This window comes from Macaca thibetana, chromosome 1 (assembly GCF_024542745.1).
Source record: "Macaca thibetana thibetana isolate TM-01 chromosome 1, ASM2454274v1, whole genome shotgun sequence".
NCBI classification, from domain to species: Eukaryota; Metazoa; Chordata; class Mammalia; order Primates; family Cercopithecidae; genus Macaca; species Macaca thibetana.
This window is the reverse complement of record NC_065578.1, coordinates 69,262,282-69,288,142: the sequence shown is the minus strand read 5'-3', so window position 1 is coordinate 69,288,142 and position 25,861 is coordinate 69,262,282. Positions and strand designations below refer to the sequence as shown.

General features: G+C 35.0%; 2 protein-coding genes across 4 annotated transcripts in view; both read right to left on the bottom strand.

Annotated features, from left to right (window-relative positions):
• The window catches only part of LRRC7 (leucine rich repeat containing 7), a 1,535,715-nt gene that overhangs the window by 44,173 nt on the left and 1,465,681 nt on the right, over window positions 1-25,861 (bottom strand). For all 3 annotated transcript variants that reach the window (XM_050804492.1, XM_050804501.1, XM_050804511.1), the window contains one exon: window positions 5,152-5,373. In XM_050804492.1, the coding sequence (XP_050660449.1) occupies window positions 5,152-5,373 (222 nt within the window). The remainder of the gene's footprint in view (window positions 1-5,151; window positions 5,374-25,861) is intronic.
• The window catches only part of SRSF11 (serine and arginine rich splicing factor 11), a 763,374-nt gene that overhangs the window by 171,947 nt on the left and 565,566 nt on the right, over window positions 1-25,861 (bottom strand). The window lies entirely within an intron of this gene.

Below are 25,861 nucleotides of genomic sequence, written 5' to 3'. Positions count from 1 at the left end.
AGCATTATCAATTAAATCAGTGAATACATAAAAGGGTTTTGAAAGGTTTGAAGCATCATGCTGATGTTTGTCCTTCTTATTTCCACTTTGGCATCTATATTATCTACTTATTTAAATATACTCTATCTTGTATTACACATTTGTAAAAGGGAAAAACAAAGATGACGTTAGTTTCTTTTAAAAATATCCAACAGCTTATGGGCAACTTATGTATGCTTTTAAATAGTGATATTGTAATATATTATTCAGCTGATAAATTGTTGAGCTACAGAATATCTAAAGCAGTGCTCCTCAACCTTGGCTACACAATAGAAGCACCTTGGGGAATTTTCAAAAGTCTCACTGCCCAGGTCACATGTAGACTACTAAAATCAGTGTATCTGGGGATGAGAGCAAGACATCAGGATTTTTTAAAGCCCCTCAACAGATTCTGCAGCTGTGGTTAAGAACAACTTATATAAAGCATTACACCATATTGTGAAGGCGAGGATAAGGTGGATGGGATCTTTAAGCTTCTTTAGTTCCGCTGGGACACAAATGAAAGATCTAATAGGATGACTATTCTGAAGAGTTTTCCATGTGGAATGGAAGTCAAACCTTCACTTTCTGGCTGTTTTATTCAGTTCACTACTTAATACAACTCTGACTCTTACCCTCTATTATGTTTGTAAGTAATCTAAATGGTTTATGCATTAAAATCTCCTTTTCAAGTAAAATCCCTTGATAATGAACTTCAGGTGACATGTATATGGTTTTTGCTGCAGATATTATTTGAAGTCAGATTTATAGTTTACAGAAATTAATACATTGAATCTGGGTAACATTTTATAGTTGAAACATAACTTCCATATATTTAATTTAAACCTAGAGTTGAAAACAGACTTGATACTTGTTATTTCTGAAAAATAAACATGAAAATAAGTTCATTAAACTAGAAGTTTAGGTTTCTAGAGTTCTTGAATATTTTATCCTTTTTATTGTGATGGCTGGTTTGAAAGTTTAGATGGTTTTATCACTGAAGGGGAGCCTCAAAGCTTACTAAATGCTTCTTTATGGCTAAACAAAGTTCATTACTCCGCTTACATAATAAATGACACTCATTCTAATTCTTTCAATGTCGTCAGTTTTGGCATTGATTATATATGTTCATTTCTACATGGAACTTATTTTAATCAGGTTAAAAAGACACCAGTTCTTTGGGTGACCTTAAGGGATATAGAAGTATGTTTTCATTAATAATAATTTCCATTTGTTCAGTAGCTTTTTCTTTTCTAAGCAATTGGAAGTATTCATGAGTTCACTTGAACACTCCATAAGGCAGTTCTCTAATGCTGAGTTATAGTTCAGGCAGCTTTAATTAATATCATTTGACAGAGAGGGCATTGAGATCATGTGGTGAATTTTACAGTAAGATTAGGACACAGGACTCAGATTGGGGTCAGAAAAAATCTGACTTAAAATTCCAGCTTGGCCAATTACACTTTCCATAAATTATTTTCTCTCTGCCTTGGTTTCTTCACTTGTAAAAATAAAATAAGATTATTACGAGGATTAAATAAAATAGTATATGTTAAGCAGGCCCAGTTATATAATTAGTTGGACCTGATGCAAAATGAAAATGTGGGCTCCTTTATCAAAAATTATTAAGAATTACAAGATGGTGACAGCAGGGCATTAATCCAAATGCGGGGCCCTTTTAAGTGCAGGACCTTATGCAACTCTACAGGTCACATGCCTCTGCTGCCATACCTGTGTGTGAGAAATAAGAGTGTAAAACACATAGCAGGTGCTTAATATATGGTAACTGCTGTCCCTTTCTTTGCTATTTTCATTCAGATTTCCTTTCCCTGAATCAAAAAACATGTATTCACTGTAATCAGATTTTGTTTTACCTGTAGTATTTCAATAAGTGACTACTGTTTAACTAAAGTTTCCAAGGTTTACTTTAACAGAAATTATTGTGTGTTATTATACTGAGTAGACTTTCTTTGCACCACATTTATTGTGTCTCCTTGCTCTTAAAAATGTTGAATAATTTAGGTTTTTCCATATTGTACCTGACCAAATTTACCATTTGTTAGATAATTTAAATTGAACTTTGCTTTTCTCTTTATGGCTCTTTTATAGCACCACTAGAAATGTCTTATTAAAATAGAATGTTTTGATTTATATGTCCCAAATGTACATTAGAAATTTTATGTTACATCACTGCTCTTTACACTTAAATCACTACTCTATAATTTTCATGTGAAGCTCCATAAAGTCTTTACATGTTTTAAATGTTTTTCTCCATTTTTTTCCTTGTTAAATTTGGAATACAGGTCTTCTTTTAAAACACACAGCCACATATACTTACTAAAAAGGTCTGAATTTTCAAAAGAAATATAACTTAGGAAAGTAAAAAACATATGAAATAGTTTCATTATGAGAGTGAAATATATAATCTCTCAGCCTCTTTTAATGTTTTTTGGTTTGTTTTTCTATCTTTAGATGAAGGAGGTTGGGACTGATAATCATTAAGTTTCTTCAAATATTTGAATTCTTAAAATATTCTATTTCTTCTGTTTTCTGTTTCTATACCCTCAGTGCCAAGCTTACAGAGTGTGTGTGTGTGTGTGTGTGTGTGTGTGTGTGTGTGTGTCTAGAAGTTTATTATTTGACTCTCACAAATTCTTTTTGAATGTCGTTGGTGGGTAGCAATGCTCTCATTTTATCAGGAGAGAAACTGACTCTCAGGAAGAGTTAATAACTTGGCCAAGGACAAGTGGACAAGTGGCTCATAAACGTAAACATGAAACTAGAACTCCAAATTCTGAGACCTAGTCCTAGTGTCTCTTTCTTGAACACTAAGCTAAATGAAGAAGGGGACAGGTTAGAGAAAGAAAAAGAGATGAAAGAAATCAGGGTAGTAGTCAGTAGTGTGCTGGAAAATATTTAATAAACAACTGGTTGGGGTTGGGGGAGTGCCTTAATTCGCAGTGTTTGCTGATGTTCCTGGTATAATTTTTCCCACAACTTCAACCTATTAAGATGATGTCACTGAAGGTGTGACTGGGAAGAGGAGCACATGGCAATGTGCCAATATGAGCTGGCCAACTGCAAAAACAGCTTTAAGAAACTGACTCAAGATTTATAATGGGATGAGAGGTAGCATAGTTTGGGGACCAGAACTGGTTGTTTAAATGCCTTTAGGCTTTCTTTCACTCCAAAGTCTTTTTTATTGAAACATAATGATATTTGTATATATATTCATGGGGTGCATGTGATATTTTGTCACATGCACAGAATGTGTAATCAAGTCAAGGTGTTTAGAATATCCATCACCACGAGGATTTATCATTTCTCTATGTTGAGAACATTCCAAGTCCTCACTTCTAGCTATTTTGAAATGTACAATACATTCAAAACCATTTCAGCCTGAAACCAAGGCAGAAAAAACTGGGACACCAAAAGGTGTTATATTTAAGTCCCTTCCTTAACATATAGGCAGTTCTACAATTCTGAGTTATAGTTCAGACAGGTTTAAGCATTCAATTGAATGTTTCAATTTTATCTCTCAGTTTGAAAGGCACTTGATGTTATCAAGCTGGGAATGAAAACATTTGAGAGCTACTATAAATACATTTTTCTGAAATAATCATAATGTTCTAAACTCAATACATGTGTAAACTTTAAAACTTAGTAATTCTCTTACTAGTCAAACTTTATATAATTTACATATTTTTGAGAAATAGTATTAAAATAGCCTTTAAATTTGGGGTGTTCAGAATAACTGCATGCTAACACTAAACCTACTTTTCAATGTAGGTGAGAACAGAGAGCATTAATCTCAGTGGATTTTCAAATGCATTGATTCTGGGAGGAAAAAACCATGTAGCTTTTAATAAGAATAACTAAATCAGAGAACTCGCTTGAGTTATGGTACTTGTGGGCAAGTAATATCTATGAACAATTTTTTAACCTCCTAAGATGCCTTTGGTAAAGCATAATTTAAAATTGTATTAACTTTTAAGAGTATCTGGAGAATTAAAAACCCCATATCATTATCTGATTAAAGGCACCTGTCTGGTTTATAATACCTTAAATTCAACACTTGACCTAGATTAAGGCAGGAGAGGGAGAAAATTATCTTTAAAAAGTACCTATGATTCTGAGAATGATTAGTACATAATCTAGGCTTCAGGAAGGATATCAAGAAATAGAGGAGATGTTTAAAGCCCCTGGAATCCAAATGATAAATGACTCTTAACAATATAAAGGTAAAATCTGGAGAATGAAGTTAATTTTGATATGTTTAGAAAGTCAGGTGAGGAGATACGTAAAACTTTGATAAGTAATAATAAAATGAAGCTTTTATAGACCATATTAAAAGTCAGAAAAGTCAATAGGAATGTAGCCTATCTATCTGAATAATGAAATAAGAGAAATTAATTTTAAGAGTGTATTAAGATCTAAATGTTTTACTTTCTAAGATTAATATAGTTCAATAGATGCAATCCCATTCAGTTTTCCAGTCCTAAGGAACTAAAACAGATTCTACAATGGAAAAGCAAACCTTAATTTTAGATAGGTTTGAAGAATGCAATTGTTTTCGCTACATGGCATTTATCAGTAACTTGAAGCATGTCAGAAACATTTCCCTTCTAACTGTTCTTTATAGTTATCTTCACATCTTCACAGCAAAGCTTTATCTCTGCACCATTCAACAATCCGAAGATAGGACTTTTAAAAGATATCTTCCCACAGATGGGGGAAATAAAACAGTTTACTTTCACACTGTAGGTTTCACCAGAGGACTTGGTAAACATACCTAATCCATTGAAGTCCTTTATAACATTCAAAATCTGTACTGTAGAGCTAAATTGGAGTGAGGAGTGGGTAGGACAGGGTGTAGGATAGTACTGGAAAAATTATTCCGCCCCATCAATTTTTCCTTTTGTAAAACGGGTATTTTACCAACCATAAATCCCTATATGTTGTAGTACTTAACCACTGGAAAGAAGGATAAAAGTCCCCACAAAGAGGACCCTACCCCATTCAACGTGGTGATGGCATTGTGTCCTGGACCACATTAACGAGGGAAGGCACACCATGGATTGTTTGGACTTTTCTTTCCTGAAAATTCATCAGTAATAAAGAAACACTTCTCACCTGCTCTGGATATCCATCCATACTCCTTTGCCCTTTCGTTTGAATTAAGCACCGTCCAGGTTGAGGTCCCCGGGTGGCCTGTGAAGAGGGGATCTGAATAGGCAATGGTGACTGAAATTGCTGAATGGTCACTTTGTTTATATTTCCTTCATATGGCTGCTGCTCCCGGCTGCGATGCTGAAGGCTTTGGGACCCCATCAACGTCTGGATATGGCTGCCTGCCTGTGGAGAAGATAATCTGTCAGGCAAAGATTCATGGTGCTGAAAGGATGTGATTAAAGTAGAAAGCATGTACAGAATACTTCTCTGGTAAAGCGGCACCATTTGGGCTCTCAGTCATGGCCGGAAGGGATAATGAAGAAACAGTAAGGGTCTGCCTACTGTGGTTTGTGAAAATGTTAATATTGGAGCAAGGTCACATTAAATACATTCATAGTCATCTGCTGGCTTGCCAGAGATAATTTTAACCTCACTTTAAAGGAACAAAATTCAGTTTGAAAAATCTCAGGAAGAAAATTAAGTCACAACTTAAAGGGAAGCTGTATCTGATATTTCATCTTGAAATATACCAGAGAGAGACAGAGAGATGTCAATATATGTAACACAAGGGGGGAAATGCTGGAAACAGTTTTCTGACGCAACTAAGTTTGTTCAGATGAGTATAACTAATATTTATCAATTATCACCATTATTCAAATACAGCCTTTGAAATCTCTAAGTTACATTAAAAATTAATCATGTGATAAATTCCTGTGGGGGCACTAGCTATGGAAACGTCTTCAAAATGAGCTCTCTCTGCAGAAGATCATCTGGTCATGAGCTTCCAGATGGATTAATCAGTACCCCTTATTTAAACGGATAATGATAATTTCTAAATTCTTAAAGGTGGAGGAGAGAGGGTATGCTTGCTGCGGTCTCTCATCTTTAAATGATATGATCATACCCCTACTTCTTTGTTGACTCCTGTTTTCTCACCTTCATTTTAGCACCAGCTCCTTGCGTCATTCTGCCTGATGTCTTTTCTACCAACCAAGCAAGCAGTTTTGTGTGTGAGCTGGTAAGCCAGAATATGCCTTTCTAAACTGAGAATGGCTTAACGTGGAAGTCTAACATGGAAAATGAATGCTGATCATGAATAATTTTAAACATATATTTTAATGCTGTGCTTAGTACTTCACCCATTACTATTGAAAGATGTGGGGATTTATTTCCTGAATTCATTTTCTTTCCTATTGATCTTTTAAGGATAGGTGACATGAATTCAAAAGTGAATTTCATCTTTGAATTCATTAGCTAGGAAAGCTTGTGAAATTTCCTGACTAATCAAGATTTTTGATTACTATGAAAAAGTTAGGTTGGAGTCATAAAAAGATAATTATTAAATAAGTATTCATGGAAGAGATTAAATTTAATTATTTTAAAGTTTTTAAAGAAGAGCAACATAAAAAATACTATAGTGATAATGAAAAATCATTTGCAGAGGAAAAATATACTACTGGATTCCAAACAAGAGACAATTTCAAAAGAAAATATTCAAAATTATAATTTGGCAATATGTAAGGCAAAATAAACAACCATTTGATTATATTTTAGATGTCCAATTGACTGTCTTGGTATCATTTACAATTGTTTACATTCGAAAACAGTAAAGATATCTCAGACATGAGAAACTGGAGGAAAAGATGCAAAAAAGGGCTTCAGACTATACCAGCACAATGTGAAATCAATTATCAACCCAACTCTGTCCAACACATATCCAGTGATTACAGATCTATAACCTCATAAATACAACTAAGATAACCTCATAAAGGGCAAATCTGTATTTCTCCATTATATCTATTCCCTTCTCAGAAATCTTAATGAAAGAAGATATTTCAGCCTTTTCAGCCATTCTAGAACATTGAACACCCTTGTGGTCAAGTTTTTCCTTATTGCAAATTCAATTCTTGCTTGCTGCCATGGAATATCTTTTCTTTTTTTTCCAGGGGGTGTAAGTTGCACTGTGTTTTTGTTTGGAGGAAAGGACAGCCATGATAAGCTCAGTATCACATTCTGATCTGCTGTATTATTTTTTTTTTCTTGGCAACGGAGTCTTTTTTCTGTTGCCCAGGCTGGAGTGCAGTGGCACGATCTTGGCGCACTGCATCCTCCGTCTCCCAGGTCCAAGTGATTCTTCTGCCTCAGCCTCCCAAGTAGCTAGGATTACAGGCCTGCATCACCATGTCCAGCTAACTGTATTTTTAATAGAGACAGGGTTTCACCATGTTGGCCAGGCTGGTCTCGAACTCCTGACCTTAAGTGATCCACCGGCCTCAGCCTCCCAAAGTGCTGGGATTAAAGGCTTGAGCCACAGTGCTTGGCCTGCGCTGCTGTATTTTGAATGAACTCACTGGCATGCCCAGTTACATAGCTAGAGAAAATGATTTCAGGAGTCAGAGGAGCTGGGGGTGGAACTATCTGACTGAGGGTGACTGGCCTGGCTACTGAGAAATCAACTGATTTTTAAGTTTACATCTGCTTCCACTGGCAGAATATTCATGGGTCTTCAGTCAGTGCTTGAACCAGTGCAAGTGACAACTGGCAGTTTAATTGAAAGTGATCATATAGATAAGCAAAGCATTTTTCCACCCAGACAAACTTAGAAGGATCCAGAACATAGCTTGGTTCCATGAAATATAATCTACATGAGAAAATGAATAACTGCTTATGGATTACTTTGTTGATTAGAGTATTATAGTACTAGTCTATTCAAGGGTGAAAAGCAAATGCTATATATTGGAGAACTATAATAGCCTTTGTTATTTGAATTTAGTTTTAATTTTTATTTGTAGACACAGAGGCTTACTCTGTCGCCCGGGCTGGGGTACAGTGGTGTGATCATAGCTCACTGCAGCCTTGAACTCCCGGTGTTCAGACTTACTTTTCGGGTGTATTTTTTCTTCTAATAGGACAGGATGTGAGCTCAAGATTATGCTGATTTTGAACTCTTTGAGAGCAAGCATCATATTTTACTTACAGTTTTTAATGACTGACACAGTAACTGGCATTTAATAAATAATAGCTACCACCCAAACACTCAGTGCAAATGTGCTAAAACACCATATACATATTACCTCTTTAAACTTTACAATAGTGTTAAGAGGTAATTTTTATTATACAATTTTACTGAGGACAAAACTAAGGGTGGAAGAGGTTAAGTAAATTTCCCAAGTAATACAACTGGTAACCTGACAGCACCATCATTTGAACCAAGTCTGTCTATCAAAGGTCGTCCTTTTAAACACTACATTATACTGCAACCCTTTCCCCGCAAATTGACACCCACCCCGATTAGTTGAACCATGAAGTGAAAAGGAACCATGAAAAGGAACAAAAGGATCAAGTTGTTGAGCGAGAGCATATATTATTCAATTTCGTTAGCAGCTCTTTAATTTGCCAAAAGGCAATTTCCTACTTAGTGGATTAGGTCTATCATCTGTTTTAGATGTTGCACATGTGACTTTGAGCTTTATAGTTAAGCAAATAGGATGATGCTTTTGTATTTAGTAATCTATTACTATGAAGTAATTAAGCTTATGCTCTTAGATGGCTTGGCAAAACAAACAATAGGCATGAAAGGAACATGCTGTAAAGTCATTCTGTTTGCAGCAGCAGCAGCAGTAGCAGCAGCAGTTTTTTGTCTCTCTTGGGCTATAGGCTGTGATGAATGACGTTGGGGAATGACAACTGTAGAAAGCAAAGAATTAACACAGTTTTTTGTAAAGTTAAACAAACATAAATGACAAGACATCTAGAGGGACAATAATGGTTCAGAAGGACTATAAAGAGGAAGTTGTTTTTTACTGGCACAAAGGCTTGAGAAAAGTAATAAGGATGTTCATGATGAAGTTCAAAGAACTGATGAAAATGCAGAAAATGTAAGAGATTAAACTTATTCATGCAGAGGGTTAGCTGTGAGAACACTGACTCATACTGAAGGGAAATTTGAACATGAAGGTTTCTGTAAAGCTTGTGCTACACATTTTGAATAGTAAAAAGAAACAGAGAAGATTTGACATTTGTTTGGAACTTTCAAGGGGAGGTTGGTTGTAAAAAATAACAAGTATTTGAGGAGAAGAGTGATGGAATATGTTGTTTTGAAGTTGACCCCCTAAAAACTGTCAGAGTTTACAGGGAAAACTCCAATATCTATAGGACCCAAGAAAATACTTATGTCAAAAACCACAGAAAAGAATTGTTGATTTGATAGCAAATGGCACTGTTCATGCAAAATTCATCCCACAGCGAATCAGGCTTATTATGTGAAAGTTGGAAGTATTTGGGAGGTTTTGTATAATATAAAAGACATAGCTTTATCACTGTAAAAATGATTTGGTTTACGCCGTTCTTTTAAAAAAGAGTGTTAGACTGAGAAGTGTATTATGTTACCCAATTTGGTCATCTGTTTTATTACCCATCTTGGCTCTTGAACCACCTGGGCTTGCTTCCAAAAATCAAACACTGCCTTAAAAGATTACAATTTACGCCACTGAGAATGTTCAAAAGAACATAATTCATTCTCTAAAATTAAATCCAAAAGAGTTCTTAAAATGTGTGGAAGCAGAATCATCTCCAAAGCATATTTTACTTACTGATTTCGAGGAATTAGCACTTGTATAAATAAGTCAGTATCAGTAATTTTATAAAACAACAATAACAACAAAACCCAGGCCTATTACTTTCTATTCACATCATGTTTTCCGTGGCACCCCCACTTTTTTTAAAATGCAGGTTAGTTGTTAAAAATTAGGCCAGTAGGACATCTGCTTCCAGGTAGATGGGGTAGATGTACTTTGCCCTATTTCTTCCATGAAGTACAACTAAAAAACCTTGGGCATTACACATAAATGTAAGAAGACTATGAATAATAAAGAGAAGGCAGACTAGCTAGGGACCTGGGGAAAAAGTCACAGCATGGTGGTAAGTTCTCTGGGCTTATTTTTGTGTCATATATCACAGACTTGGAGCTGAAGAAGCAGACAATCTGAAAATGCCAGTAAGTATAAACAATGCTCCAACAAAAGTCTACTCTCTCTAACCAATGAATAGGAAAGATGCAGTCTAACAAGACAGAATGCTTTTAGACAATAACTCCTCCACTGAACACCATAGAGAAAAACTGTAGCCCCACCCCGAACAATGCCAGCAAAAGTCAAGTGTTGAACCTAGACTTCTACCCTTGTGAGGATGTCACAAGGCACACAAACACTTTTGCTAGAGTGGTGTTAGAAAAGGCAAGTAGGTGCACAGCATTCATTCCCATCAACTAGTAATAAGCCCCTCTTCTTCAATGGTGTCAGTGGTGACCACACAAGGAGTTTGGACTTCCACTCCTACCCAGCAGTAATGAAGCACCCTTTACCTTACTAATGAGGTGGTGTCAGAGAAGGCCTAGTAGAGAGTCAAGACTTTCCCCATCATCCAGTGGTAATGATGCTACCCCCACTAAATGGAGACCATGTGGGGAGATGAAACTTCCATCCTCACTTAGCAATGATGAAGAGCCTTTGACTCAACTGTCACTGGAAGCTGAAGTGGAAAATTGGACTTCTGCCTTCACCTGGCCATAGCAAGGCGGCACCAAACCCTTCCCCAACTGGAGTGGTATCAGAGAAAGGCAGCTAAAACAGAAGCTTTAAGTAAGATACAGAGTTTTATAACATAATATAAAAGTGCCCAGGTTTTAATTAAAAAAATCACTCATCATACCAAGAATCAGGAAGATCTCAAACCAAATAAAAAAAGACAATCGATAGATGCTCATACTGAAAGGACAAAGATGTTAGAATTATCTTACTTTTAAGACAGCCACTTAAAAATGCTTCCATGATCAATTACACACACACACTTGAAACCAAAGGAAAACTGGAAACCTTCAGCAAAGAAATATAAAGTCTCAGCAAAGATCTCGGGCATTGTAGCTCAACCCTATAACCCCAGCATTTTGGGAAGCCGAGGCAGGTGTATCAGTTGAGGACAGGAGTTCAAGATCAGACTGGACAACATGGCGAAACCCTGTCTTTTAAGAAATACAAAAAATTAGCCAGGTGTGATGTGTGTCAGCTACTCGGGAGGCTTAGGTGGGAGGATCACCTGAGCTCAGGAGGTCCAGGCTGCAATGAGCTCTGATCACATCACTGCACTCTAGCCTGGGAGACAGAGTAAGACCATGTCAGTAAAAAATACATAAAAATTAAAAAGAGTCTCAGGAAAGAAACAGAAGATATAAAGAAGAAACAAATGGAGATTTTAGAGCCGAAAATAAATAACAAATCAAAAACTCAGTCAGTGAATAGGTTTAGTAGCAGATTGTAGAAAACAGAGGAGAGAAACAGTGAACTGGTAGACAGGACAATATAAATTATTCAATCTGAATAACAGAGAGAAAACACGTTGACAAAAATATGAGCAGAGTCTTAGGGACCTGTGAGACTATACAAAAGTTCTAATAATAACGTTATCATGAGGAGAGGAGAAAGGAGTTGGGGCTGAAAAATTACATGATAAAATAATGGCTTAAAATTCTGAAATTTGGTAAGAGAAATAAACTTACAGATTCAAGAAGCAAGAATTCAGTAAGCAAGCAAGAAGCAGATTCAAGAAGTAAGAGTTCCACATAGAACAAACCCAAGGAAATCTATGAATAGACTCTGATATAGTTTGGCTGTGTCCCCACCAAAATCTCATCTTGAATTGTAATCCTCACAATCCCTATAATCCCCACATGTCAAGGGCGGGACCAGGTGGAGGTAACTGGATCATGGGGGCAGTTTCTCCTATGCTGTTCTGATAGTGAGTGGGTATTATGAGATGTGAGGGTTTATAAGCATCTGGCATTTCCCCTGCTTGCAGTCAGTCTGTCCTGCCGCCCTTTGAAGAAAGTGCCTGCTTCTCCTTTGCCTTCCACCATGATTGTAAGTTTCCTGAGGCCTCCCTAGCAATGTGGAACTGAGTCAAGTAAATCTCCTTCCTTTATAAATTACCCAGTGTTGGGTATTACTTCATAGCAGTGTGAGAATGCACTAATATAGACACAGTATAATTAAACTTCTGAAAACTAAAGACAAGAAAAAATCTTAGAAGCAGCCAGAGGAAAAATCGACACCTCACATATAGAGGAAGAAGACTGCATAACAGTGGGTATCTTATTGAGAACCATGGATGACAGAAGTAGTGGCCTAATATTTTTCAAAGGCAGAAAGAAAAGAACTGTCAGCCTGAAATTCTATACCTGTGAATATATTCTTTAGCTATGAAAGCGAAATCAAAAGACACTCTCAAGTGAAAGAAAACAAAGATAATTTGTTGCTACCAGACCTATCTTAGAATAATGTCTAAAGGATGTTTCCTAAATAGAAAGGAAACGGTAAAAGAAAAACCTTGTAACATTAGGAAGAAAGAACATGGTAAGAAAATATACAGGTAAATGCAATGAGCTTTTTTTCCCTCCTGAATTTTTGAAATTATGTTTCATGATTGAAGTAAACATTATGTCACCATCTGATATGACTTTAAATGCATGTAGAGGAAATATTTAAGACAATTATTCACAGAGGAGGATGAACATAATGGGTTTCTGTACTTCACTTGAACTGGTAAACAATGACACAGTAGACTCTTGTAAAATATGTATATATAATGTAATACCAGGAGCACCCACTAAAAAAAGCTATAGAAAGAGACATACTAAAAATGTTATAAATATAAAATACTCAAAACTAAATATATAACACTAAAAACAGTATAAATAAAAATGGAATTCTGAAAAATGTTCAGCTGGCCTGCAGGAAGGAAGAAAAAGAAAACAGAAAAGCTAAAAAAAAACAAGCATAAACAGAAAACAAAAGATTAAGTTGAGACTTAAATCTTAATGTATCAATTCTTACTTTAAACGTAAGAAATCTAAATACACGAATTCAATTGATAGATTTTGGCACAGCAGATTAAAGAACATTACTTAACTATATGCAGATTATAAGAAATCACTTCAAATATAATGATATGGGCAGGTAGAAAGTAAAAGAATCTAAAAAGATACATCATGCAAATATTAATGAAAGAAAAGGAAAATGGCTATATTAATACCAGACAAAGTAGACTTCAGTGCAAACAAACCTTTATGAGAGACAGAGAGGGATTTTATATAATGAAAAACGATTCAATTCACCAAAAAAACGTAGCAATCCTAAATGTGTACACATTAAACAACAGAGCTGCAAATATTTTAAGCAAAATTGATAGAACTGAAAGAGAAATAGAAAAATCTAAATGTTAGTCAAATTTAACACCCTTCTCTCAATAGCTGATGGAAAAACTAGGCTGAAAATTATAAAAAAGGTAGAATTCAACAATACCATTAACTAATCATATCCAATTATCACTTATAGAATACAGATTCTCTTCAAGTTCCTATAGAATATTTATGAAGATAGATCATATCCCGAAACAGACAACAAAATTCAACAAATTTAAAATAATTGAAATAATATAGAATGTGTTCTTTAACCTTAATGGAATCAAACTAAAAATTAGTAACAGAAAAAACAAAAATCTTCAAACAGTTGAAAACTAAACACACACTTCTAAATAATCCACAGTTCAAAGAGGACATCTCAAGGGAAATAAATTAATATTTTAAACTCTAAGTAGGTGAAAGTACAATATATCAAAATTCATGGAACAGCTAGAGCAGTGCTGAAGAAAATTAATAGCAGTAAATTGCATGTATTAGAAAAAAAGATGTATCAAGTTAATCACTAAGCTCCCATGTCAAGGGCCTAGAAAAAAGAAAAGCAAAATAAACCCAAAGTAAACGAAAGGAAGAAAATTAAGAAACAGAAGAGTAAAAATCAATGAAATTGAAAATGAATAACAACTGACAAATTAATGAAACAAAGAGTGGTTTCTTTGAAAAAATCAATAAAATCAACACACTTCTAGCAAGACTGGAAAGAAGAAAAGAAGGAAGATACAAATGAACCAAAATTAGGAATGAAGAGAGGATATCACTAAGACCCTTTAGACATAATAATAAAAAGGTAATACTACAAACAACTCTACATACATACATTTGACAACTCTAATAAAATGGACTACTTCCTTGAAAAACACAAACTACCACAGCTCACCCAATATAAAATATAGATAATTTGAACAGCTCTACAACTATCAAAAAATAAAATCAGTAATTTAAAACTCCCAGGAAAAAAATATCCAGACCCAGATGGTTTCACTGGACATTTCTACCAAATATTTAATTAAGAATTCTCCAGCTTGGGCAAAATAGTAAGACTCCATCTCTAAAATTTTTAAATAAAATATTAGCCAGTGTGGTGGTGCAGACCTGCCATCTTAGCTACTCGAGAGGTGGAAGTAGGAGGATCACAGTGAGCTATGATTGTACCACTGCAATCCAGCCTAGGCAACAGAATGAGACTGTTTCAAAAAAGAAAAAAGAAAAATTCATACCAATTCTACGTAATCTATTTCAGAAAACAAAAGAGAGAACACTTCTTTATTTTATGAAACAAACATTACCCTGATACCAAAAAACAAAACAAAACAAAACAAAAAACCAAAACAAAGAAATAAAGGAATAAACAAAGGAAGGAAGTAGGGAAGAAAAAACCACTATAAACCAATATCCATCTTGAATATAGATGCACAAATCCTTAATAAAACATTGGCAATGAAAATTTAGCAATATATAAAAAGAATTATATACCATGACCAAGAGATGTTTATTCTAGTGATACAAAACTTGTTCAATATTTGAAAATCAACCAGTGTAATGCACCATATTAATGGGCTACAGAAGAAAAATTGTGATCATATCAATGGAAGCAGAAAAAGTATTTGACAGAATTCAACATCCATTCATGATTAAAGTGTTCAGAGAAATAGGAATAGAGGGGGAACTTCCTCTACTCAATAAAGAGCATCTACAAAAATGTATAGCTAATATACTTAATGGCAAAAAACCAAATGCTTTACCACTAAGATCAGGAGCAGACATAAATGTACGCTGTCACTGCTCTTATTCAGCATAGTGCTGAAAGTTGTAGTCGGTGAAATAATGGAAGAAAAGGAAGTAAAACACATGAAGATTGAAAAGAAAGAAAGAAGCTGCTCTTATTTACAGATGACATTGTCTAGATAGAAAACTCAAAAGAATCAGCAACCAAAAAAATCTAAAACTAATGAGTGAGTTTAGCAAGGTCATGGGATACAAGATAAACATACACAAATCAAATGTATTTATGTATGCTAGCAATGAACACATGGACACGAAAATTTAAAATGCAATACCATACATAATCATTCAAAAATGCAATACTTAGGTATAAATTAAGCAAAGCTTGTATAAAACTTATAAGCTTAAAACTGCACTTATATACTGATGAAGATATCCAAGGAGATTTAAATAAGTGGAGAGACAGACTATACTTATGGAATGAAAGACTTAAAAACTAAAGATTCTCTCCAAATTGATATACCAGTTTAATTCTTATCAAAATTCTAGCAAGATTTATATCTCAATACATATGATTATTCTAAAATTCAGAAAGACAATGAATCTACAATAGCTAAAACAACTTTGAAAAAGAAGTATAGAGTGAGAGGAATCAGTCTATCTATTTTGAAGTTTATTAGAGTTGTAATCAAGAAAGATCATGTGTTACTGTATTTGCAGAGGAATAGACACATAGACTAATGAAATAGAGCAGAGAACTGATAAATAGATCGACAAAAATATGTCCAAATGATTTGAGACAAAGATGCAAAAGCAATTTAATGTAGGAAAGAATCTTTGCAACAGATGATGCTGGCCCAGTTTGACAGCCACAAGCACAATAATTGAACTTTGACTTATGTCTCATATCTTATATCAAAATTAACCCAAAATAGATCACAGACTTAAATGTTAAATGCTAAGAGAATGAAAAAAAGTCAAGCTACAGAGTTGGAGAAAATACTTGTAAATCATGTATCTGATAAAGGATAGTACCTAGAATATATGAAGAACTCTCAAGCTCAACGGTAAAAAGCTAAACAATCCATTTAGAACACGGACAAAAGATACGAAGAGACATTTTACCAAACAGGATATTCAGAGAGAGGCAAATAAGTACATAAAATGATGTTCAACATTATTTGTCATTATGGAAATTCAAATTAAAACCACAATATTTGCATAATTCACCTCATAATCTGAGTTAATTTTCATTAAGTGTATATATCACTACATACCTAACAGAATGACTAAGACAAAACACAGTGCCAACACCAAATGCAGGAGATGATGAGGAAAAACTAAATTACTCACATATTGCTGCTGGCAATGTCAAATGGTAGAGCCACTCTGGAAAAATGTTTGTAGTTTCTTTACAAACTGAACATGCAAGTACCATATGATCCAGCAGTTGTATTCCTGGGCATTCATCCCAGAGACTTATGAAGACAGGTTCACACAAAAAGGTGCGCACAGATGTTTATAGCAACTTTCTTCATAGTAGCCAAAGATAGAAAATAACCCAGATATCATTCCATGGGTAAATGATAGACAAACTGTGATATATCCACACCATGGAATACTACTTGGCAATAAAAAGGAAAGAACTATTGACACATACAACAACCTGAATAAATCTCCAGAGAAGTATGCTGGAAAAGCCAATCCGAAAAGGTTACATACATACAGACCCCATTTATATAGCATTCTTGAAATGGCAAAATTAAAGAAATGAAGGGGATTACAGAAATGCCAGGAGTTAATTAAAAAATAATTATACACACAGTACAGATAATATAGTCTTTGGAGTCAAACGGACCTGAGTTTTATTCCTTGCTTTATCACTTTTTAGTTATGCAATCTTATGCAAGGTACCTAAGATTTCTGCTTATCAGATGAAAATGCAGATATAATAATTAGTGCTTAAGAGAATATTGTGAAGATTAAAGAAGATAATGTAATACACTGAGTGTATTGCTTGGGATATAGCATTCTAATGGCAATGAGAACAAAAAGTTCTTATCTGCAGTGCAAAGAGTGAAGGTCTAACTGTCTGGCTACAGTAATAAATAACCACTGGAAAAAACTGATTTTAAACCTGTTGTAATTAATCAATAACAACTTGCTTTAGAAACTGCACTTGAAAGTCAACCAGTCAGCAACAGTCTGACTCAAGTAACCACGCTTCTCCCAGTGAAAGTTTTGCCAACTATTCTTAAATAGTCTAACTTCTGAAAATCCACCAATCACTGAGCTCCTTGCTTCCTGAAATCCTATTTAGCTCAGAGAGGTTGTACCTTGCAAGTTATTTGTATGCAAGCAGTAAATTATGCATTCTGTTTCAGATGTTGAGACGTGGCCTCTTTTATGGATGGGGACAGAATATATAATAACTAACTAAATACATTCTGCCATAAGTCAAGATGATACTACTTACTCTGCACTATTAACATGACTAATATTTTAGGTTGCTGTGATTCATCTTTGTTTTTTCACCCCTAGATATCTCCATCCCCATCATTGTAGATGTTTTTAATACAATCATCTAGGTAAAGAGAGGAGTCGGTATTCATGGATAACTAATTCAAAGAGATGATAACTCATGACTTTGGTCTCATTAACAACGTATTGTTAGGAACAAAGCTAAGTGAAAGTTAGCTTATCCATAATTCACATAGATTTATATCCAAAATAATAAAAATTATAATAGCTACCATTAATTAAACACTTATATAACAGGCACTGTGGTAAGTATTTTACATCATAATCATAGTTAATTTTCAAAGCCACTCTATAAGATAAGCATCATTGTCTTTTCTTCTTAGATGGGAAAACCGAGAAGCAAAGTTTAATATGCTCAAGGTCCAATAAAGACAAAGTTAAGGTGAACATTTCTCCTGAACTTTTGCTTAAAAGAAAACAGAAGACAAGATCTTAGTAAGAACTAAGAAAAAAAGCCGAGTTTTTTTTTTTTTAAATTACAGTTTACTACATAGTTTAGTGTATCACCTATGCAAGGTACCCTGTATTTAGTGTAATTATCATTTTGCTGGACGTGTCAATATTCAGTGCAGTTGTATCACTTTCACAGGTAGTTTTGGTGACAGGACTCAGGTTATTTTGTGGAAAACGGTGACAGCATCAACCAAGAAGCATTGACAGAAATCACAGAGAATATACTCAAGAAGTCTGATGTACTATGTTATTGAGAAATGAAATTAACAAAATGAACTAAATTCAATATGAAGAAGAGGCCTCTAGTGCTTAAGAGACCTTTTAAAGTTTATATTGTACTTAGTCCTCCTGATTCTTTTTGTTCTGAGATTCACAAAGGTCAATAAAGAACTTGTAAATGTTTCAGATTAAAGAACATGAAGGTTTGGAAAACAGATGCATTTCAAAATCTCTAAAAATTCTGATTTGCGTAGACCAATAAAAACAAATTGAAGATGACTCAAAAATTATTTTAAAAAATGTGACTAGTGCTTGAGTTTCTTTCTTTTGAAAATGTAACAACAAAAAAATACCAAGCCGTGCCAAAAAGTACTAGTTACATATATATCAAATATATTCCTGGTGTTGAGGTTATTTAATATTTCAATGGGCTATGCTATAATGTTTTCTGATTTTTTTTTTGTTGGGTGGGGTGTGTGGGATAAAATATATGAGGGGAATAATTAGTGGGTAGAGTAGGCTGTATACCCAGAAAACACTGGATTCCAATCCTTATCTCTCAGTTTCATACACCTAACTCCACGCCCCATAAAGTTGTGAAGATGATATGAGAGTGTTTTGCATGTTAAGCATCTTCGTACAGTGCCTACTGTATGTACTGTAGATATTCTTTTTCTGATTATAACAACCTATTAAGCTGAATCTTTTCGTCCTGTTTTACTTGTATTTAGGCCAGCTCGATGCCAAAATCTATGTTCTTCCATGTCAGTGCCAGAAGACAAACTTGCACAAATATACGGAAGGAAGCTCTGCAGCTTAAAATAAAGGGGGCAGGAAGCTGTTCCTTCTGTCCTGGGGTTTTGGTGACATTTCATCCTGGTGGCATACCGCAGTATTTTTAGAGGGCATTCAAAATATTTGCTGATCTTGAATTTTTTGGGAGTCAGATACTGGTAATATAAGTGTCTCCAATGACAGATAAAAAATGAGGTGGTAGGACCTTTCACTTCAGTGTAAGTGTCTTAGCATAGCCGCTGGCTGATATACAAAGGCAGTCATCTTTGGCATATTGAATCTCTATAAGTACATTCTCCTATGATTAAATGTCAACCAACAAAACATAGCTACGGATTTAGGAAATTATTAACCAAAATTAAAAAACAATGGAGCATCCTTAGTAGCTGAATGATGAAACTGAGGATGAGTCTACACTTTTCAACCTATGGTTTGTTTTGTGATGATGCTGACGTATATTCCCAGAATGGAAGATGTTAACAATAACGATAAAAGTTTGACAACAATTTATTTCACCCTTAAGATTTCTAAGAACCTACAGCTAGTAGAGTAAGTCAGATAAAGACCAAGTGGCAAGAAATGGAATCTTATAATTTTGACATCTCTATCTGGCAACTATCCTTGATCTCTGCCAGTTCATCTCAACCAGGAACATTTTTATGGCATTGGATTAATTCCACATTTTTGCTTTTAGATTTCTCTCCAAAGACAGCATAAATGCTATTGAGTTATTTCAATTTTCTGGAGAACAGTCATTTGTTTTTAAGGAACATCTATGCCAAATATTGATGGAGTAAGTACTTTAATCTGCCAGTTTTTCTATTGCTTTAATCTGTGGCAAGTTTATTTTCTACCTCTGACTTAATAGCTTTTTGACAGACATTTTTGGGGTTTACACTTTTATTAAGGAAATAATTTAGAGTAAGACTGGGTGAGAACAATCCCCGATTTTGTGACGGTGATGTCCTTCAATACTGCAGACAGCTGTATTGTTGCACTGGTATTAGGAAATAAAGGTATGCTTTGTGAGTTAAAGAATAATGTTGTCTTGAGAAAAATCCAATACAAAGGTGACTGTAAATTAAACAGTATTTTATTCAGCTGTCATTTTTGCTTTCAATTAGAGATTTTTTTCCATTCACATTTTCACAACCTCCTATCCCCGCTATTTCTGAGAACAAGTCTAATAACAATAGAAATAGAATGAGCTTTAAAAACACCCATGAATTAAATAATACTAAAATCAATCAATTAGAAATATATTATCCTAGCTCTTCAGATTAACAAAATAAATATTTGAAATGGATTGTTAAATAAATTGTTTCACTGATTTCTTCAAATCCTTTTTCCTGATTCAACTGCTATTATTAAGTCATGGAGCTGCCTCTGAAAGGTCTCATTTTCATGGAATTTTTGATTTCCTCCAGGTCATGTACTTTGGTTTATTTGGCATTGGCTAATAATTATTAACAAGCAAGTCTACATATGTATATACCATCTCTATCTTATATCAATAATTTGCAGTTGCGGGGACAGTGACTCTAATTGGACGTGTTTAGTCTTATTTTCCCAAGTATAGCAAAAGGCATGGCTCTACTGATTTTCTGCAAAAAAAAATAACATGGTAATATATAAATTAAGATATGTTTTAAAAGAGTACCTGGAATTCATCTGAATGAGATTGCTGGCAAAGTTATGTAAAAGGAGTGCAACTTGATTTGAGCCTGCAGATATTCATATAATTGTTCTTTGGATTGTTCTGCACAATATAATTTTTACAACCTCAACAGTGCATTTTTATTTTGTTCCAGAGCAATAACTAATGTTACCGCCATAAAGACCATACTGAAACAAGTTTAGTAGGGATGCAGGCATACATTTGATAGACAGGGAAAGTAAAGGGGTGTCTTAATACATTACTAATGTATCATTAATATAAGCATCAGAAATCTCAAAAGCCTCCTATTGGTGTTTGATGGGTGCCTAACAATGTTGTCAATAACTGACCACTAATCAAAAGTTCTATAAGGTATAATTTTCATCTACCTACCTCTTCTTCTCTTAACCTGTCCTAACTTGGAGGATGTTTGTGTGACAGTGGTTGATTGCCTCTCAGGTGACCAGTATGATTGTAACTACTACTTAAAAGTTCCTTTTCAACCAGAGGTGAAATTAAAGAGTAGGTACTTATTAGCCACACAAATAATTCAGTTCTAGGTTATTTCTAGATACCAAAACTCCAAGGAAAGTAGGGTTGCATTTCTGTAGATCTAAAGAGTCATTTTCAAAGTCTCACTGGAGATGAAGGCTCTTTTTATTTGGACACATTTGGTATCTTCCCACTTTTCCACTTTTTTATGTCCTGAAAAAAATGGCTTTTGGTCAGGAGAAAAACTGCATAATTTCTCTTTAAGAAATGTCTCTCCAGGGGCTACAGATTGTGCTAAACATTTTTTAAATTAAAAATTATAATTACATGATTTAATCAATTTGGCCTTTCACTGAACTCATTTCTTGTTTCTGGGAAGAGCTTACTGACAGTGAATGCATTTGGCCGCTGTCTCTTGAAGCTACTTTTCCTCAGCAGCCTCAGCAGAATATGTTGTTACCACAGGTACCAATGCAGTCTTTACATTGCTTGACACAAAGTTCTAAGTGACACCACCAAAAGGAGGGTAGGGGAAAAAGATGAGAGAAACAGAGAATCTCCACCTACCTACTGACTCAAAAGATCCCTTTTCCTAGCATTTAGAAAGCTGTTTGGAATTGAGAATGACTCTCTGTAAGGAACTCCAATTTGTTTCTGAGTTTTAGTGACTGCCTAGTCTACCAGAAACAACATTTACTCCGATCAGTGAAAAATTTGTTACTGTCGGAGGAGAAAAATGAGGCTTGGGAAAGAGAACCAGGAAAGAGAAGTCTCATGATTGAGACTGGTATTACTCCCAGTGATGGAGAAGATTGTTCTCATTTGCTTATGGACCAATGAAGTAAAGACATTACTCCTGGGGGTTCTTCACTGTTAACAACATGCATTTCTTTGGGAGGGAAAAAATACAAAGCCTAAGGCAAAAAACAATTCTATTTGACATATTTGCTTCTGTACAAAAGGAAAATTTAGTTACAGCATTGACAATCACTCAGGTTTTAGAATCATTTTTCAGTTTCAATTTTACTCTAAACCAGAACAGATATTCTTGACTTTGAGGTTAATGGAAATAAGAAACAATTCTATTTCTGCATCTCTTATATGTAATGTTTACCTGGGTGATTTTTGTATCTGCTTCTTCCACATCTTGACTTGCTTGCTTACAGCCTCATGATCTACTCTACTTTCTGCCATCTATTTTTTTCCCCCAATATTTAAATCCTCATCTCTCTCTCTCATCTATTTCAGACTTTTTTCTATTTCTATGTAAATAAGCTACATTCTCCCCAACTTTTGACATAAGGGACCTCAACAGCACAATGCCTAGTCTCAGTTAAATTACAAAAGCCAAAAATTATAGTTACTTTTATTCCAGTTCTACATACACAGAGTACTGATAACAATATTTCTTTTCAGTGGAAAACAATTTCAATGAATTTACTTTTCAGTGACTGTAATTTAACGATTATCTTTTTTTGGGGGTGGGGGGAATGGAGTTTTGCTCTTGTCACCCAGGCTGGAGTGCAGTGGTATGATCTCAGCTCACTGCAACCTCCCCTTCCTGGGTTCAAGTGATTCTCATGCCTCATCCTCCCCAGTAGCTGAGATTACAGATGCACACCACCATACCTGGCTAATTTTTTGACATTTTTAAAGTAGAGATGGAGTTTTGCCATGTTGGCCAGGCTGGTCTCAAACTCCTGGCCTCAAGTGATCTGCCTGCCTCGGCCTCCCAAAGTGCTAAGTGCTGGGAATACAGGTGTGAGCCACTACAACTGGTCATGATTATCTATTTTAGATATTTATAAAATAATAAAATGCATTTATTTAAATTTCTAGATATATAGGTTAAGGTGATTTTTCTTAAGTTGTACTTTTAAATATCTTTTAAATAAGTTGTACTTATTTTAAATTACATTGGTTTATTCTGGTCTTCTGAAAAGTTTTTATAATAGATTGACTTATATTACCAAGTAAAATCCCTGTAGAAATTTGATCCAGTTTGGGAAGAATCAATATTGTGAAAATTGCCATACTGCCCAAGGTAATTTATAGATTCAATGCCATCCCCATCAAGCTACCAATGACTTTCTTCACAGAATTGGAAAAAACTGCTTTAAAGTTCATATGGAACCAAAAAGACCCCACATTGCCAAGACAATCCTAAGCCAAAAGAACAAAGCTGGAGGCATCACACCACCTGACTTCAAACTATACTACAAGGCTACAGTAACCAAAACAGCATGGTACTGGTACCAAAACAGAGATATAGACCAATGGAACAGAACAGAGCCCTCAGAAATAATACCACACATCTACAGCCGTCTAATCTTTGACAAATCTGACAAAAACAAGAAATGGGGAAAGGATTCCCTATTTAATAAATGGTGCTGGGAAAATCGGCTAGCCATAAGTAGAAAGCTGAAACCGGATCCTTTCCTTACTCCTTATACGAAAATTAATTCAAGATGGATTAGAGACTTAAATGTGAGACCTAAAACCATAAAAACCCTAGAAGAAAACTTAGGTAATACCATTCAGGACATAGGCATGGGCAAGGACTTCATGTCTAAAACACCAAAAGCAAAGGCAACAGAAGCCAAAATTGACAAATGGGGTCTAATTAAACTAAAGAGCTTCTGCACAGCAAAAGAAACTACCACCAGAGTGAACAGGCAACCTACAGAATGGGAGAAAATTTTTGCAATCTACTCATCTGACAAAGGGCTAATATCCAGAACCTACAAAGAACTCAAACAAATTTACAAGAAAAAAAACAAACAACCCCATCAAAAAGTGGGCAAAGGATATGAACAGATACTTCTCAAAAGAAGACACATTCATACAGCCAACAAACATGAAAAAATGCTCATCATCACTCGCCATCAGAGAAATGCAAATCAAAACTACAATGAGATACCATCTCACACCAGTTGGAATGGCAGTCATTAAAAAGTCAGGAAACAACAGGTGCTGGAGAGGATGTGGAGAAATAGGAACACTTTTACACTGTTGGTGGGATTGTAAACTAGTTCAACCATTGTGGAAAACAGTGTGGCGATTCCTCAAGGATATAGAACTAGAAATACCATTTGACCCAGCCATCCCATTACTGGGGATACACCCAAAGGATTATAAATCATGCTGCTATAAAGACACATGCACACATATGTTTATTGCGGCACTATTCACAACAGCAAAGACTTGGAATCAACCCAAAGGTCTATCAGTGACAGACTGGATTAAGAAAATGTGGCACATATACACCATGGAATACTATGCAGCCATAAAATGTCCTTTGTAGGGACATGGATGCAGCTGGAAACCATCATTCTCAGCAAACTATCGCAAGGACAAAAAACCAAACACCGCATGTTCTCACTCATAGGTGGGAATTGAACAGTGAGATCACTTGGACATGGGAAGGGGAACATCACACACCGGGGCCTATTGTTGGGAGAGGAGAGGGGGGAGGGATAGCATTAGGAGATATACCTAATGTAAATGTCGAGTTAATGGGTGCAGCACACCAACATGGCACATGTATACATATGTAACAAACCTGCATGTTGTGCATATGTACCCTAGAACTTAAATAAAAAAAAAAAAAGAAATTTGATGCAGTTATTTTAAGCACAAATGATGATTTGGCCACATGGTTGACAGAAAAACAATTTATGATTTTCAAAAGGTATTTTAGATCTTACCTTTCTAAATTTTTATAGAAAGAAACATTGAAATGTATTACATTAAAAAACATGACAAATGACACAATTAAAATAAGAAATGAATATTCCTCCTGATAAGCTTAATTAAAAAATCTTAAAAAAAGTATTTTACAGAAAGCAAAAATTACAATTTGGGGGTGGGGTAAAGGAAGAATAATAAGAACATGAAAATGACCACACACACACACACACACACACACACACACACACACACACACTTTCTTCTAGTTTCTTCTTCTTCTGATAAATTCCGAGATATGTCCCAGAGATGACAATCCTGGCAATCCTGAAGTGCTTAATATCTGAATTGATATTGTAGATGTGAGAAAATCACAGGCAAGTTCAGCATAAGAGGTAAGTTTGTGAGCCAAGACTAATCAGCAAATTTTTAAAGCCTTCCTCTTCCTCTGAGTCCATCCTGATACTGACCCTTGTTAGCCATCTTTATTACTCCAACTGCCAAGTCATTATGCACTTAACCTAGAACACTCAGGGAGGGAACAGACACTCAGGGTGGAAAGAGTCACTGATGCTAAAGGAGACCTTTGAATGCCTAGTCTCTTGTTACTAAAGAATTTTCAGATTTTAAAATGCTAGGATTTTATAGTTCCTTGGTTATCCATTCTAGAAGGGAAGTGTTTGGTTTCAATGGTTTTAATATGTCACTGTAGCCTTTTAGCTGCAATGTTTTTCTGCTCCATCATTCTAACATACCCTTGCAGATATTATCCTTTAGTTTTACATTTTACAGATAATCAACGTGTTTAAGACTTCTAATCCTTTTAAAAGAGTATCATTTTAGAATTAGGGCAA